The following is a 16,459-nucleotide window of genomic DNA, read 5'->3' as shown; positions in this document are numbered from 1 at the left end:
ACCTCCGTGGCTTTCTTTTATGCTACCAGTATCATTGTAACGGGAAATGGTCCGATACACAAACATTTTGTTCACATGCAAATGTCGTAGCTCATTAATAATGGCTGGTTGCGATTTTCCAGCCAAATACAGAACAATAACACTGTTGAGTTTGAATTCCATTTCGATAACTTTTTTTAACTATGACGTAAAACAATATGCTTTTGTAGAATTATTAACAACGTAACAAAGTGACACATGTCAAAACATGAGCGCACACTCATTAGCCGTCCATGCGTTTCCACGCGGCTCGACTGTGGAATCATCTCCCATCCACCATCAAAGATGTTACTACATTATCTCTATTTAAATCACGTCTGAAGAAACATCTTTATTTTATTGCCAGTGCAATTTCTTACAGTCTGGCCAAAAACAAATAAAAATTACAATAATAAAAAAAGTTACAAAATAAACTGTTAAAAAAAAAGTTAAGATAATACAAACTGTAAAAACATTTTATGTTATGGTATATTAGTTAAACATAATATATTGAACTAATGTTGACTTTTTTGCGGCTTGATTGATTCTTGCTTGACATTTCCAATGTTTTGCGTCAGATCTGCAATGGTGTGCTCATTTTATTAGTGCCCGTGATGCGATGTTCTTTTATTGGGAAAAAATTACATTTCATTAAATTCATTTTGAAATCGTGCGGATTGAATTATGCCTCGGTTGCCCAGTTTCTAAAATTACCCAACTTTTCCGTGTAACTGATTTAATATTTACCCACAAATGCTCGATTGCTACCAAAATATTTACAGGCTAAAAGATTTTATGTAAATACAGTAATTAAGTTAGACTCATGTTATATTCAGTATTTTGAATTTGTCCAAATTTTTGTAGACATAGACTAGATTCGACTCCGTGTTGATAAATCCACCTGGTCCACGAAGAAGTATAGAAATTGAAAAAATAACATTTTCAGGCGTTGCCTAGTATGCAGGTGAAATAATTCAATAAGATGAATCTCACCCGCATAAATAAAGGTTTCAGCTCTTTAACTTCACAAAAATCAACAGATGAAAGAATTGTATAAATATAGATGTTCAAATATGGGCAGAATGGTGAATGTTACACAGTGTGTAAAGTGGCCACTTAATCTAGCCATTGACAGGTCATAAGCCCTGTAGATGCCTAGACTTCTATATTACCTTCTCTTATATGTTCTTCATCTATTTTGTAATATGTTAATACCATGTATCACATGTAATGAAATAGACACGTTACAACCACGAAAAAAATTTTTAAAAAAAATTCTGGACTATTCTTAATTCTTTGGTTTTAAATAAATACAATATTTTTTATAGAATAAGTAGATAATCAGTTATGTTTCAAAGTACATTTTTTAAAAGTATCGATAGCTGTCAGCTAGTGCCGTTTCTATGGTAACGAGTTTCGGTGTAGTCTCGCCTCGCGCTCGGCAGGACGTTATCGGTGCGGTGCAGTAGGTGCTGGCTGATGATGGAGGCCAGCGCCGGCGGTCGTGCGTTCAGCGCGTGCCCGTTACGTGCCAGCGAGCCCGCAGTTCCTCACGAGTGCCATGTTGTACAAGTAATAAATTACCGTTTCAACACCACCGGCACCAGGGCCGGTACAAGGACGACCACTTCCGATATATTCCGTTTAATTGTTGAAAGATCCAATGATCCAATTAATCATCCCAGCCATGCATGTGAGAATCATCAAATTGCTGAAGCGGCTAGTTTTATTTTGTTGCTCGTTTGAAACTGACCGGCCCCAATATAAGGAACGTTTTCACATAGCGAAAAAACTCTGTGGGCATTATTTCCAATTTATGTTAAAGCTTAATTTTAAGATGTATTTTTTTTAAGTGTAATTTTATGATTAAAATTCTAATTAAATATATACAGGATGTTCTTTAAACCCTGTCACATCCGAAACCACAATGATCAATATGGGCAAGAAGACATATTAGCATATTTAAAAATATATTTAGAACAAATATTTTTTTTTTAAATAAAATATTTAAAAAACAAATGGTTGCTTACTTCTGCAGGAGAGAAGTGAGGGGAGCGCGGCGCAATATCAGATTCTCCCCTCCCCCTCCCCGTTTCTCCGCTGCAAAAGTAAGCAACCATTTGCTTTTTTTTTAGTTTAAAAAAAAAAATATTCGTTCTAAAAAAATATTTTAATGTGCCAATATGTCTTCTTGCTCATACTGATCACTTTAATGAACATCCTGCATATTAATGGGATAATAAACAAAAAAAAAATGTAAAAAAAAACTTATTTGATAAAATGTACTTATCAACCAAATTTTTAGTTTGTCCAAATTTTCGTAGACTAGGACTGGATTCAACACTCTAGGGAGTTGGTCATATCAATATATAACAACAGAGATGAAGAACATTTAACAGAAGGTAAAATAGATGTCTAGGCATCGACAGGACTTTTGCCCTGTAATTGACTGGAATATAGATGTTCAAATATTGACAGAATGGTTAATGTTACACAGTGTCTAAAGCGGCCGCTCAAACCAGCCGACGACAGGTCATAAGCCATGTAGATGCCTAGACTTCTATATTACATATTCTCAAATGTTCTGCATCTGTGGTATAATTTATTAATATGAACAGCTCCCTAGGGAGTTGAATCCAGTCCTCGTCTACAAAAATTTGGACCATCTCAAAATATTCTTGATAAATTCACCTGGTCCATGAAGATGTATAGAAATTGAAAACAGATTTTCAGGCGTTGCCTAGTACAGTGGTCGGCAAACCGCGGCTCGTGAGCCGCATGTGGCTATTTAGCCACTCGAGTGCGGTTCACACAACCACCAGTTTCACTGTTCGCTTATTTTGTCGACGGGTCCAAATAAAGAACTTTTAGGATTATTGCCAATGAAAGGTCAAACACGTGGCGAGGATATTATAAACGATGTCATTAAGTGGACAGAGAAACATCATCTACACTCGATAAAATTGTTTCAATTTCAACAGATGGGACAAAAAGTGTGACCGGAAAGAGAAAAGGTTCTGTTTCTATCATCTAGAGATGCTTGTTTATCGTTGCATTATTCACCAAGAAGCGCTTTGTGCTAAGACCAGAGCCAATGGAATGACAGTTTTTGCGGGAATTCAAAATTACAAATTTAAAAACATTTTTGTGCTAAAATTTTTTTTTTTACTAGACTGTATTTTATCGACCGTTATTACTTAAAAAATGATTTAAAAAAGTGGTATTTCCCTAATCTAAAACAATACATATCGATCCACCGTATTGTATTTTATCAGCCGTGTAGATTTTTGCCGTGGTGTGAAATGGGCCAATCATGCGATATCACGCAGTGGACTCGTGGTTTGCACGTGCACAGCAGTCCAGTTTGCGTGAATGTACGCTAGTTATATCATCAGAATCGTAAAAATCCGCTATAAATATATATTATATTTGAACGTTATTCCCGACTTGTGAAAATACCCAACGGGGTCAGTTTTCACATTTATTCAGAGAGTAAAGCAAGGGTTTCCTAGGACAGCGGTGCCCGTATCTTAACGGTCGTAGTGAAAGGCGATGCGGTGGACAGCCGTCGTAACGGTTAATCAAGAGTGGTTTTCTAGGAAAACGGTGTTAAACGGACAAAGGGATTTTGAGTATTATTCAATTAAAATCTATGACCTACTTCCACTATCTAATTAAACAATTAGTAACGAGAAAATGTTTAAAAAGGCTATAAAAAAATGGATAGTGGAGCTAGGTAGAAGTAAAATGGATTGTCTCATTCGCCCAAACCAATATTGAATCAACTGCTCCACAAGTGTACAGCTTATGTTAGGTTTTTGTTATTTTCATTGAGCGTTTTGTAATATAAATAATATAGATGTACATATATACCTAGTTTTTAAAACAATCTGAATATTTTGATTATTATCTCTGTTTATTAAGCTAGTTTTCTTTGTGTATTCTCAAATGTAAAAACATTTCAAAAAAGTGCATTGTAAAGTGTCGTCGGCACAGGTAACCCCAGTGAGGTCACATTATTTTTAATATTGTTTATAGTTTGTAAGAGTAAAATATGAATGAATAAAATTTGTCAGTTCGGAGAAATTTTGATCGGGAGGCACGTTGGTTTATATTGTAAATTAAAAATATGTTTATATGGCGGAATGTTGGAATGTGTAAGTGCATAAAATACCTAGCATCTTCAGCCCACTAGTCTGTGTCTCGGGCCTTAAAATAGAGCGACACCCCCGGTTTTTCATGAACAAATATCGTTAAAAATTATTATGAAAATAAAACTTTGTTATTAGTTTTACACAATTTTATGATTTCACAAGAACACTACTCCAGTTTTGGAAGAGCACTCCCCCAATTGAGGGTTGATATAAAACTACAATCGAGGGGTGATATAAAGGTACATACAGCTTGCCCCTTTAAGCGTCCTCGGCACGGGTAACCCCAGTGAGGTCACATTATTTTTATTATTGTATTCACACCGTTTTCCTAGGAAACCACTCTCTAGTCACCGTTACGACGGCTGTCCGCCGCATCGCCGTTCACTACGGCCGTTAAGATACGGGCACCGCTGTCCTAGGAAACCCTAGCTTAATAAGTCTACCATGACCTCGCTCGTAGATACGCTGCGGCGCCAGGCGTATCTTACCCCGCTCGTCCCGGTTCGCTGCCCATTCTAATGCATCTGGAAAGAGTGTCAATAAACCAATAACTCAGAAGAATGCTCGAGCCTTGTGCATTTCTCGATTGGCGTGCAGTTCGCCGCATTCCCGGTCTCGTTTCAATCCGCGTTTCGTTCTCTCGCCCGTATGGAAAATGAGCGCGGTCGGTGCTTATTATGCACGCTCGTCTTCCGTCATTTCACCGCCGGACCATGTACGGAAGATGGCGGACCGCGGGCGCGAGACGCCGCCCTACCCGGCCGCATAACCGCCCGCGACCGCGTCCCGGAGCGGTGTGTGGGCGTTCGATCCGCGCACCTTTCGCGAACCTTCGACCTCGTGATGTTCGGTTTTTAAAAAAGCACAGATAACCGGTCTAGGGTTTTGGAATATATATATGTATATATATATTGTTTGCAAACAATTGGTGTGTGTTGATAAAAAAAAAATCCGTAGTCTAGTTCGAATTTTAACTCTCAAATCTCTCACTTTAAAAGATTCGCTTCTCGTTTGTTGTTATTTATTTTACAGTATTTGTGATTTTTTTAATGAGAATGTTCAGTGCTACGGGAAATCTAAAGAATGTTTTCGAATATTTAATTATACTGCGAAGTTTCTCAAAAGTGTACAAAAAAAAATGTTTAAAAAAAAATGAACGACGTTTTAATTATTGTCAATCAACCTATTAATGATAGCGTGTTGGAATGTGTTGTGTTAGGTTTCCAGTTTCCGGGAAGCCATTTTTTTCAACGTTTTAGTGTATTTGAACGGCTACGGGGTTCTATTTTTAAATGTCAGGACAACTCACCGATGAGAATTAGTGACGTCACGGGCGGAGTAATTTCAAAATACGATACGTAAAAATATATTTTTTTTAATTTTTGACTTCAGCTTACTTCTTGCGCAGTAAATACCGCAAATTCTCTAGTAATTGTAGACATGCTGTGTTTGCTTTCTTCGCTATTTGTTTTAAAAATTAAAATTAAGCTTTTATAACGTGTCAGTGACAATAATCATAATAATAATAAATCTTTACTAACCGTAATTATACACTGTCATACTACTACTACTACTACTACTACTACTACTACTACTACCATCACGCCATTTCACCGTAGGGGTAGGCAGAGAGAATGGACCGCCACACACGTCTATCCTGGCATACACTCCTAGCCTCTTCCACATTCATACATCTTGTCATACATGCCCTTCGGTTCTGTCTGCTTTTGACATGACCAGACTTAAGATTTTGGTATATCTGATCATGCCGCGTCTTCCTTGGTCGTCCTCGTCTAACGTTGCCGTTCATTTTCGCCATATATACTTGTTTTACCATTCTCTCGTCGTCCATTCGTTCTACGTGACCAAACCATCTCAGAGACCCTTTCTTAATCTTATCAATTATACTTGTCTCAGATTTACACTCTCGCCTGATTTCATCATTCGTAACCCTGTCATACATTGATTTCCCACACATTCGTCTAGGAGATCGCATTTCAACCGCGTTCACTCGGCTTTCATCCTTCCTCTGCCAGTTCCATGTTTCACTTCCATACATAAGTGTTATGTCATACATACTAAAATAATAACAAATTATTATACACAGTTAAATGACGGACTTATTGCCACTTGCAATTTCTTACAGTCTTACCAAAACTAAATTAAAAAATAGAATAAAAATTAATTTCAAAAATAAATATGTAAATGTATGATGTTATTTGTAATATTCATCGATTGCCTTATTTGCAAGATGCGCTGATTTATCTTTCTTGTTAGAGTTTTTTTTTATTTCTGTTCTATTGTTTTGTGAAATAGCCCGGAAAACCGATAATATTGTGCAGTGGGAGGAATCGAATATTCTTGTGATTAATGATGAGTGAATTATTAATCGCTTTTAATCCATTATCCGATCTCGTTCATCAATACACTAGGTCTGGTTAGCATTTAAAAATCAAAAGTCATCCACAATATTCTTAGTAACATCCTTTTCAAGTAAATTTTTCTTAAACATGTTTTTATTATTTATACTGATATAATTTTAGAATCGCACTAACATAAAACGAATAACTAAAGCTTTCTTTTGAACGTTGTCCTCTTAAAAATTATAAAATTACTTCTCGAAGTGAATTTTTGTAATTATCGTCTTTTATTGACACGGAAAAATTAGGATGGATTGATTTTTATAGTATTATTTTTATTTCTACTTTTAGGTATAAATTCTGCAAAAGTAAATCAAGTGGAGATTAGTCCGCCTTATGGTTTACTGATTAGTGCGTTTGCCTGTCACTAAATATTAGTGACCGACCGAAACATGATTTTCAGCCGAAATCGAAACCGAATTTCGGCTCCTGTTCTAGTTTCGGCTGAAACCGAAACGTATTTAAATAACGTTTGAGTTTGTAAGTGAAAATTCTTGATGGAAGTTCATTGTAATTTATTGACGAGTGAGACTTTAATCCACAAATTTGTAATATCCAGTGACAGGTTTCATCGCTTTCGCGACATCTTCGAAACTGGTATCTTTATTAAAGAGTTTAACGTATTTATACAAAACAGAGGTTATATGAAAGTAAATTAAATAAAGTTATTTTTATCATAAGGATCATTACCAATTTTTTTTCGGGTTAACTAATGAGTTGATATAATGTTATGAAACCGGTCACTGGATATTCCAAATTTGTGGATTGAAGTATCATTCGTCTTTTATTTTCTTTAGTAAAAAGTATTAAAATGAGTTAAGGGTCACATCAAAACGCGCAAAAGTAGGCGTTTTTATCGTTAATCTTAACGAATTAAAATTAGTGTTAAATTCAGAATGAAATAAAATACATAAATTAAACGTGACAATTAACAACACTCACCGGCCAAAAGCCGAAACGGACAAATAGTCATATGTCACGCGGCCGAGTCACGAGCCATAAGATGCACCCGAGTACAGCCGAACGTAATTCGACACATCCCGACCACAGGTTCTGGCTGAGCCGAAGTTTCGGCCAATTTTTTCCGAAACTGAAACCGAAATTTCGGTCGGTCTATATCTCCAGACGCGTCCCGTCTGGAAATAATTAAAAAAATATTGTTGCAATGGTATCGCCATGTCAAGATTAAAACTAATAATATATTTATTGACGTATGGAGGTCATAACAAATAATAGTATATAATCAATAATATTACATGGTTTATTGCATTTTTATAGTGACACATTTCTTTGTCTGCAGTTAATTGTGCACAATAATTTACTGTATTGTTCGGTATTTGGGTGAATTAATAAAATTCATAATTATGATAACAACACGAGATTAGCGAATCTAAACAAGCAAGATAAAACTGTAATTGATTGCTTTTTTGTCATGAGGTTTTGTTTATAGATATACGATTTACAGAAAAGTGTTTGATCTTTTCTTTCGTGGTTCGGTATAAAAAATGCTGAAAAGTGCTGAACATTACACAATAGTGAACACTAAAATATATAATGGGTACGTAATGAAATAAGAACTACCGAAATTACATACATATTTATTTTATTAGAAAAAACAGCGCAAGATGTGTTGAAAAAATAAGTTTGAAAATAAGTATATGCATCTAGTTACAGTTTCTTTGCAAATATAAATTAATTGTTGAACTTAAATTTATTTCAACAGAGAAGGAAAACATTTTTGAGAAGGGAATATGGAAGTCTAAACCAGCCAATGACAGGTCATAAGCCCTGTAAATGCCTAGACTTCCATATTCCCTTCTCAAAAATGTTTTTCCTCTGTTGAAATAAATTTAAATATGAACAGCAAAAACAGCAAATCCAGCCAGTCTGCAAGCATTTGGACATAATCAAACATTGTTTAATTGTTGAACATTCACAGTTGAATGAAGTTGCAAAAAATATACACAAAAAAATATATATGTGCATTAGGGTGGGCGGATATTTTTTTTTTCGAATTTCGAAATGAAAGGGGTCTAAAAAGTTTCATTTTGGATTACTCGGAATGCAAAAAGTATAAAAAAAAAAATTTCACACTATTTTTGGCCCTAAACCAGAGCTTGAAGTTTTTGAAAAAGTCGTTTTTTTGTTTTAAATCGGCTGTCATTTCGTATTTAAGTAAGAAAATCCGTCCATTAAAATTTTATAATGTACATTAAACCTTATTAAATAAGCATTTAAGGGCGTGAGTCGCACTTTGTTTTGTAATAAATGGGTAGCATTGTTTTTATGAACCATTGTTTTCGCCAATATTAGCCAGGCGCTCAACGGAATCAGTTTCGCGGAGTGTAAAGTTTTTGCATTTCGGTAGTTTTAAAACGTGTTCGAATTTGTAATGTGATTAAGTTATATCTTTACTTACAAAAAAGTCATTTTATCAGTATAAATAGTTAACAAAATGTTCAGACAGTGATAAACTTTAAACCTCGGCCAAAAGTATTATGGAATATTTTTTTTAATAGTTTTTACGTTCATTGTGATCTAAAATGCAACTTTTTAGACCCCTTTCACTTTAATCTCTAAAAAAATAAAACTTCATACATCATCGGCCCACTCTTATGTGCATGTGTATGTATGTAGGTATATTTATATATCAACACAAACAACAACAGATGAAAGAATTGAAGGAATATAGATGTTCAAATATTGGCAGAATGGTGAATGCTACACAGTGTGTAAAGTGGCCACTTACAGCCATTGACAAGTCATAAGCCCTGTAGATGCCTGGGCTTCTATATTACCTTTTCTTAAATGTTGTTCATCTCTGTTGTAATATGCTAATATTTATATATGTAAATGTATTTAATATCTTACTTTGTACACCTTTACCTATGTGGGTACATTTTCTTATTTTTACTTATTTATTTATTTAATTGGCGGACTTATGCAGTCCATTCTAACGATGGAAAATACAATTTCTTATAATAAATACAGGTACTAATCAAATAAAATACAACTAAATAAAATTAAAGCTAGGACAAAAAAAAATAAATTTCTACCTCAAGACGAGATCCGGTCTATCTTAGTGATTTTTTAAATCTATAAAGACTTGCATCAAAAAAGTCCAGATCTTGTCTCGAGTTTACAATTGTATCTTTTAGTTTCTTATGATATTCTTACTTTTAACTTCATGCATATATGTTACACTGCTGCCCTTGAATGTATCGCTAATAAATGTAAAAGCCCATAGGGCTTATTGATAAATAAATAAACATGAGAAAAGTAAAGCACTTCAAGGAGGTTTAGAGTGAGGAGAGGGAAGGTAAAGTAGGGAGAGTATAGGGAGAAAGATTTTTAGAATAGAATTTTTTACAATTTTATTTTCCAAGATAACATGCCACATACATAGATACTTGTATCAGCAAAAGTTTGGCAGTATAGAAAGCTATATGTAAGCAGCCCGTATAATGTACATACAAGAAATAAGTAATTTGTTTATCCATTTCGAAAATAAATTCACAGCGGTTAGTGAAATATTTCTTCATCTTTGTTTTATTTGAAACGTGAAAATTATTCGTTTCCAGCTGATTTGATTCCGATTTAACATAAATTTATAAATGAGTCAATACTTTTGTTTTAATTAAGTTTCCCTGACCGGCATGGCAATCTCTCGGTTCAACGGGTTAATTAGATGCGGTTCACGAAAATGACTTCCAGATTAAAAACATATCGTTGAAACAACGGCTTTATTACGTTTATCGATCATTGCCCGCATGCCCGTTCCCGATACTCGGGAGTGTGTCGAATCGCGGTTCCCGGCCTCCGCAGAGAGGTCAAACTAGTTTCAGTGAAGCTCGCGTATCTAAATATAGAGCCGAGAATGACAGATAATAGCGTCTTGACAGGAGATTGTGTTCTTGGTTCTTGCGGATTGATCACCGACTGAACTCGGTAACAGCTTTTTGATAAACCCACTTTAGCCTATGGCGCAGTTATTTCTGCTCATCTCTAGCGGATGAAGTCAAGTATGCTTATGGGTATGATAATAAGATTAAACGCCTACGCTTATACGCTCTGCAATGATATCTGAATATCTCGCCGATGTGTCATATTACCGTATCCAACTCATGTAGGATTTTATTGTTTAATTATAATTTTCCTTTTTTGATTTGTGTGGTTTATGTTTTTAACGCAGGCTGTTTTTCCTTTACAGGAAACGTGCAGGACCACGAGAATCGGCATTGCGGAGAACGCCGACTCTCGACGAATCGAAATTCTTCTTCAGAAACACGCTCGGCCTTCCGGCCGGTGAAACCGAGGAAATTCTATACCGTAGCTCCGTCCAGCGCTAGAATCATCAAGGAGAGACCCTTCTTCGAGGACATTAAGATCATAGCCAGAGGTTTCGGGGATATCGTAGAGTTCCCGGAACGCCGCGCATGCGTCAGAGCCGACGATGAACGGGAGTCTGATAACGCAGTCCGCACCGGTGACAGTGGCCTCAGTGGGAGAGCTCGTCTATCTCCGGACCTGACGAAGGCCCCGGCCGGGCGCGCGGGAGGCAAGAGGATCGTCAGGAAGAAGAAGGATAAAGAACCAGTCGTACGACCGACCCGAATTCTCGTCGACGACCGAGAGAGTGATCTTCGATCCGCCAGCAGCATTCCAAAATCGACTGATTTAAAAATACCTCAAAATTTTAGCCCTATAGTAATCGAAAATATAATTTCCAACGAATTCAATAATCCGGTTTACAAAGACCCTGATAATTTTTCTCCATATTTTGATGTTGATAATTTTGAAGAGTTCGAAAGAACTATGAGCTCTGACGCTATGGGAGGTGACTTGGAGCGAGCGGAGAGGATGAGGAAGTACAAGGAAGAACGGAGAAAACACTTGCAAGCCCAAGGACCACTTCCCAAAAGATCACAGAGGTAACTATAGTCATATTTTCTTCATACAATCAATATTGAAACACATCATTTTAATATTTGATGATTTTGTTTTGTTTAAAGGTGTTTCTAAACGAAAATAGGAAACTAATTAATCATAGATGAAGCTTTTATCATATTTTATTGAAAAATGCAATTTTTACGTTTATTTTCAATGGAAATTTTACAAAACTTGGTAAAACAAATACTGTAACAGTATAATTTAGGTCCTTTTCACAAAATGGTGTACAAAACAAATTAAGATAAGTGCTTTTTTTTGCGAAGGAATTATTTACCACAGTATTTTAAGAGTAAATGATGATTCTCTTTTTGTATATGGAAATATACATGACACAATATGATAGCCCAGTGTAGCACATGCTTTTACCATAGTCAGTAATTATTATGATTTAACTCCAGTTTTTGCATGATCGTTTTGCTTGCAGGATACAGTCTGCAAAGGTCTCAGCGTCGACTGCAGCCGGGTCGAGTGCCGACGAGGGCAACGCACTAGCACCAACACCGCGGGTGTCAGCCAGTTCTTCCTCGCCTCCTAGGGTTCGGACCACCAGGACGTCTCGCCTGCGCGCCGCTGCCACCACGGCGGATTCCTCCACTTCCAGAGAGAGGAAGAATTCCGAGAAGAGCAAGACCGCGGCAGTTTCTAGCGCTGCTTCGGTTACCACGGCGGGCGGTTCCGCCCTCGTGGGCTCGACCAGCGATAGTGCTCGTGTTAGTGACGGCGATTTGGAGTGTGAAGGCGCCGACGCTGTGATTCCCCTTTGTGATAGTTTGAGTGACAAGATGACGGCGTCGTCTGGGAGCGCCTCTTCTCGGGGAAACTCACGAACGGTAAGTTCTGATTCATTATTAATGTTTTATAATCATTATCCAATAGTTAATTAGAAGCTTTTAACTGACACGTGTATATCTAAGGACCTTTTAGCCGCCGTGTGTCGAAGACTCTTCTCAATATATATTTTTTACTAACAAGAGTACAGACATATTTCATGACAACTCTCATTATTTTAAAACTAAAAAAATAAAATAGGATTAAATAAGTTTAATTGAAATTGAAAAAATCTCCAGCATTCTTTTTCTCCATAGCGTGTTTACACAAAATGCTGGAAAATTTCTTTTTTTTTCAGATTTTTCTGACATACCATCTTTAGAAATAGAGTAATGTTTAACAAAATAAGATATGCTTGACATATTATATTTTGCCATCTAAAACAAAGACGGCAAAACAAGTTGTGTTTGACATATCATAAATTGTCAACCATTACTCAATTTCTAAAGGTTTATTTATTTATTTATTGTGGATAACTTATATAGCGCCATTTTCGTAATAAAATACCTCAAGGGCGCTTTACATGGTGATTCTACTGTTAAGTTAATTTAATTGAAGCTTTAAATTTGTAATTTGATTAAAATAATTTATTTTGTTGTCACGTGCTACGGATCTATTCAAATGATTTAGAGAACAAGTGGGTTTTAAGTTTTTTCCGAAACATCACTTCACTTTCACAGCCTCGCACCTCTGCTGGGAGAGCATTCCATGCCATAGGGCCTGCGACCGCAAATGCGCGCTCACCAAATTTAGTGCGCTGTTTGCGTAGAGGTATAATAACTTTTCCTCTCGCCGTAGACGTAGCTGATCTAAGCGTGAGACGCCTGTCAGCTAGTTCATCTGGAATGCATAGTTCCCTTAGATATTCCGGAGCCGAGTTGTGCAGTGACTTATACATAAGCCAACAGAGTTTGTATTCGACCCTCTGTGGAAAACGTAGCCAGTGTAGTTCCCGAAGTAGTGGAGTGATATGACTGAACTTAGAGATTCCGAAAATAAGTCTCGCTGCGGCATTCAATACAGATTGTAGGCGAGTCATTTTGTTCATTGGTAGACCTGCATAGATACCATTACAATAATCGACTCTAGACACTACAAACGCATTTATTAATTGACGGGCGGCATCAACCGGCAAATTTTTGCGTATGCATTTAATTTGTCTCAGCTGGTAGAAGCATGAACTTATCGTTCTACTAATTTGAGCGTCAAGAGATAGGTCAGAATTGAGTAAAACTCCCAGTAGTTTAACGGTGGGTAGAACGGCACTCCCTACATTGGGTAGAGCCGTATCCTGGATCAAATTCTGTCGTCTGGCTGAAGCCACCCACAGTTGTTCAGTTTTTGATGGGTTTAATGTTAGTCTGTTTTCAGCCATCCAGTTTCCTATTTTCTTGATGCATCCATCAATTAAATTGACAAGCACACTTCTCTCGCCTGGTTTGCAATAAAAATAAATCTGCGTATCATCTGCATAGCAGTGCGACCACAATCCACATTCTTTGATAATGTTCTCTATATCTTTAGTGTAAAGGAGATAGAGAAGTGGTCCAAGTACTGACCCTTGAGGCACTCCTGTAGACACCCGAAAGTTGGTTGAGCTTTTACCCTGGAACACGACTGCATATTCTCTTTTATTAAGATATGAACTGAACCACATATGTGCCTGATCACGGATACCATAAGTTTTCTCCAGACTTGTGTCACATCTGTTGTCATGCCATGTTTTTTGTTAAGTGACATTTCAATTAAGTGCTATTTTTGAAAATAGAAAAATAGACATTATAAAGTGACACGTCTAATATTCTCTAACCCTATTAAACGAAGACATATCATATTTTGCGATACTATAGATCTCTTCGAAACGAATCCGGTTATATGCCTAAATAAGAGACGTATCACATATCATATTTGGCTATCTTTCCAATGATATATGGTGACGGAGATATTCAATGTCGTCGTGCGCCCCTGTTAGACCCATCTCTAGAATTTACTATCGTCACCGGGCAATAAAAAACGCCATTAAAAACTATGATTTTCCATTTCTTGTCATTTGAATAATGATCACAATAACTCACATTGCTTGCTTCGGAAACTAATATTATTATCGCGTACTGTTTTGTGTTTATGTATATATTTCAGTGTATTCAGACTCAGTGATTTATAGGCCAGTCAAATGAGGAAGTTCAGCGCTACGGTAAATAGGATAAAACAGAAATGTTCTTACACGCTTTACTGTCAATTGCATGATGGAATTGCATGAACTGGTCTGAAGATGCCCATTAGAGGGTGAAAACGCTAATTGGTCGAAAAATATTTATTTTGATTTTATTTCTTAAGTTTGATTATATTACAATACATAGTATATAAAACATTTAAGTTTGTAAGTGAAAATTCTTGATGGAAGTTCATTGTAATTTATTATATAAATAAAACACGAGTGATACTTTAATCCACAAATTTGGAATATCCAGTGACCGGTTTCATCGCTTTCGCGACTCTTCCTTTGTTTTTCAGAAATCATTATTTACAAAACCACACTCACGAAGGATGAGACACCAAAAATAAAATGAAATACTTAAACTCATTAAAATAGCATTATATCAATTCATTAGTTAACCCATAGAAAATTTGTTGATAATGATCCTTAAGATAAAAATAACTTTATTTAATTTACTTACATATAACTTTGAATTATGTATCCTTACCTCTGTTCTGTATAAATACATTTAACTTTTTAATAAAGATACCAGTCTCGAAGATGTCGCGAAAGCGATGAAACCGGTCACTGGATATTCTAAATTTGTGGATTAAAGTATCACTCGTGTTTTATTTATATAATAAATCATAGTATATAAACTAATATTTACACTTATTTTACTTACATATCTATTTACATCATTTTACAGTATACATAACATTTCTTTTCAAATTCATTCAAACTTTGTTAATTCTTCACACATTCAGGCATCTCTTCGTACGTTTTTAAACCTTTATACATAATACAATTTGAAAATTCTGCTTTTTTTTTAAATGGCAGCCATTCTATCCTTATTTCTAGTAATATAATTATGAAATTTTTTATTTAGCACTTTCTTACTAACGAAGTATTTGGGCTTTTGATTGTTTAAAAATTTAAATATAAAAACAAGCACATTATGTATCAGTCTCTTTTTTATTGCTATCCAATTAAGATCTTCTCGCATTTTTTCTGTTTTGTTATATCTTCTTTTCTTTAGCACTGTTCTCGTGGCTCTGTTTTAAAGTATTTCCAATTGATTTAAATTTCCCTCATTGGCTAAAAAAAATACTGTTGAGCAGTAATTTATATGTGAAATGATTATAGATTTATATATGAGTTCTGCAGTATTTCTATCCAATTTATTTCTTGATCGAGTTTTTTAAAACATGCTGAAAGTAAGCATTCATAGTTAATTTCGAGTCTAATATTATACCCAAATACTTCATTTCAACCACTTTCTCAATAGTTTCACCATCTATGTATACATTCATCATTATGCTTGGTTTTTTCTTCCTATTTCCATGTATTTCGTTCTTCCAACATTCAGTTGTTTGTTGATTTTAAGCCATTTTGATGTGCTGTTTAAGTCGTCATTTAAATTGTTGATGGTTTCTGCATACTCTTTACCCGCTATATAGATTAATGCGTCATCGGCGAATAGTTGCACTTTGCCGTGTTTTATTATTTGGGTTATGTCGCTTATGTATGATAAATAAAATTGGTCCTATAACTGATCCTTGCGGATATTTTTTTTCTATTGGTTTAGATATTTCGTTGTCTATTTTAGTAACTTGTTTTCTTCCTTGAAGATATTCTTCAAATAAATTATGAACATCATCTGAAAGTCCTATTATTTCTAGTTTTTGTAATAATTGTATTCGATCTATTGTTTCAAATACTCGTTTAAAATCTAAAAACACAGCCAAGACATACGTATTTTGATCCATTTCCATTTTCCATGCATCAATGACAAATATTTATTGCTGATTCACATAAATTGCTATTTCTAAAACCTGAATGTTCCTAACAAAGCAAATGATTTTTTTCTAAATTTTCCACTAATTGACTTT

At 35.5% G+C, this 16,459-nt stretch overlaps 1 protein-coding gene across 1 annotated transcript in view; it reads left to right on the top strand.

Annotated features, from left to right (window-relative positions):
* The window catches only part of LOC148273264 (uncharacterized), a gene marked incomplete at its 3' end in the record, with an annotated part of 192,892 nt that overhangs the window by 52,748 nt on the left and 123,685 nt on the right, over nucleotides 1-16,459 (top strand). Inside the window, exons 3-4 of the mRNA XM_088238940.1 lie at nucleotides 10,803-11,523; nucleotides 11,967-12,372. Of these exons, the coding sequence (XP_088095066.1) occupies nucleotides 10,803-11,523; nucleotides 11,967-12,372 (1,127 nt within the window). The remainder of the gene's footprint in view (nucleotides 1-10,802; nucleotides 11,524-11,966; nucleotides 12,373-16,459) is intronic.

This window comes from Micrasema longulum, unplaced genomic scaffold (genome assembly GCF_059751315.1).
Source record: "Micrasema longulum isolate JH-2025_06_02 unplaced genomic scaffold, ASM5975131v1 h1tg002018l, whole genome shotgun sequence".
NCBI lineage: Eukaryota > Metazoa > Arthropoda > Insecta > Trichoptera > Brachycentridae > Micrasema > Micrasema longulum.
This window is presented reverse-complemented; position numbering and strand designations above follow the sequence as displayed.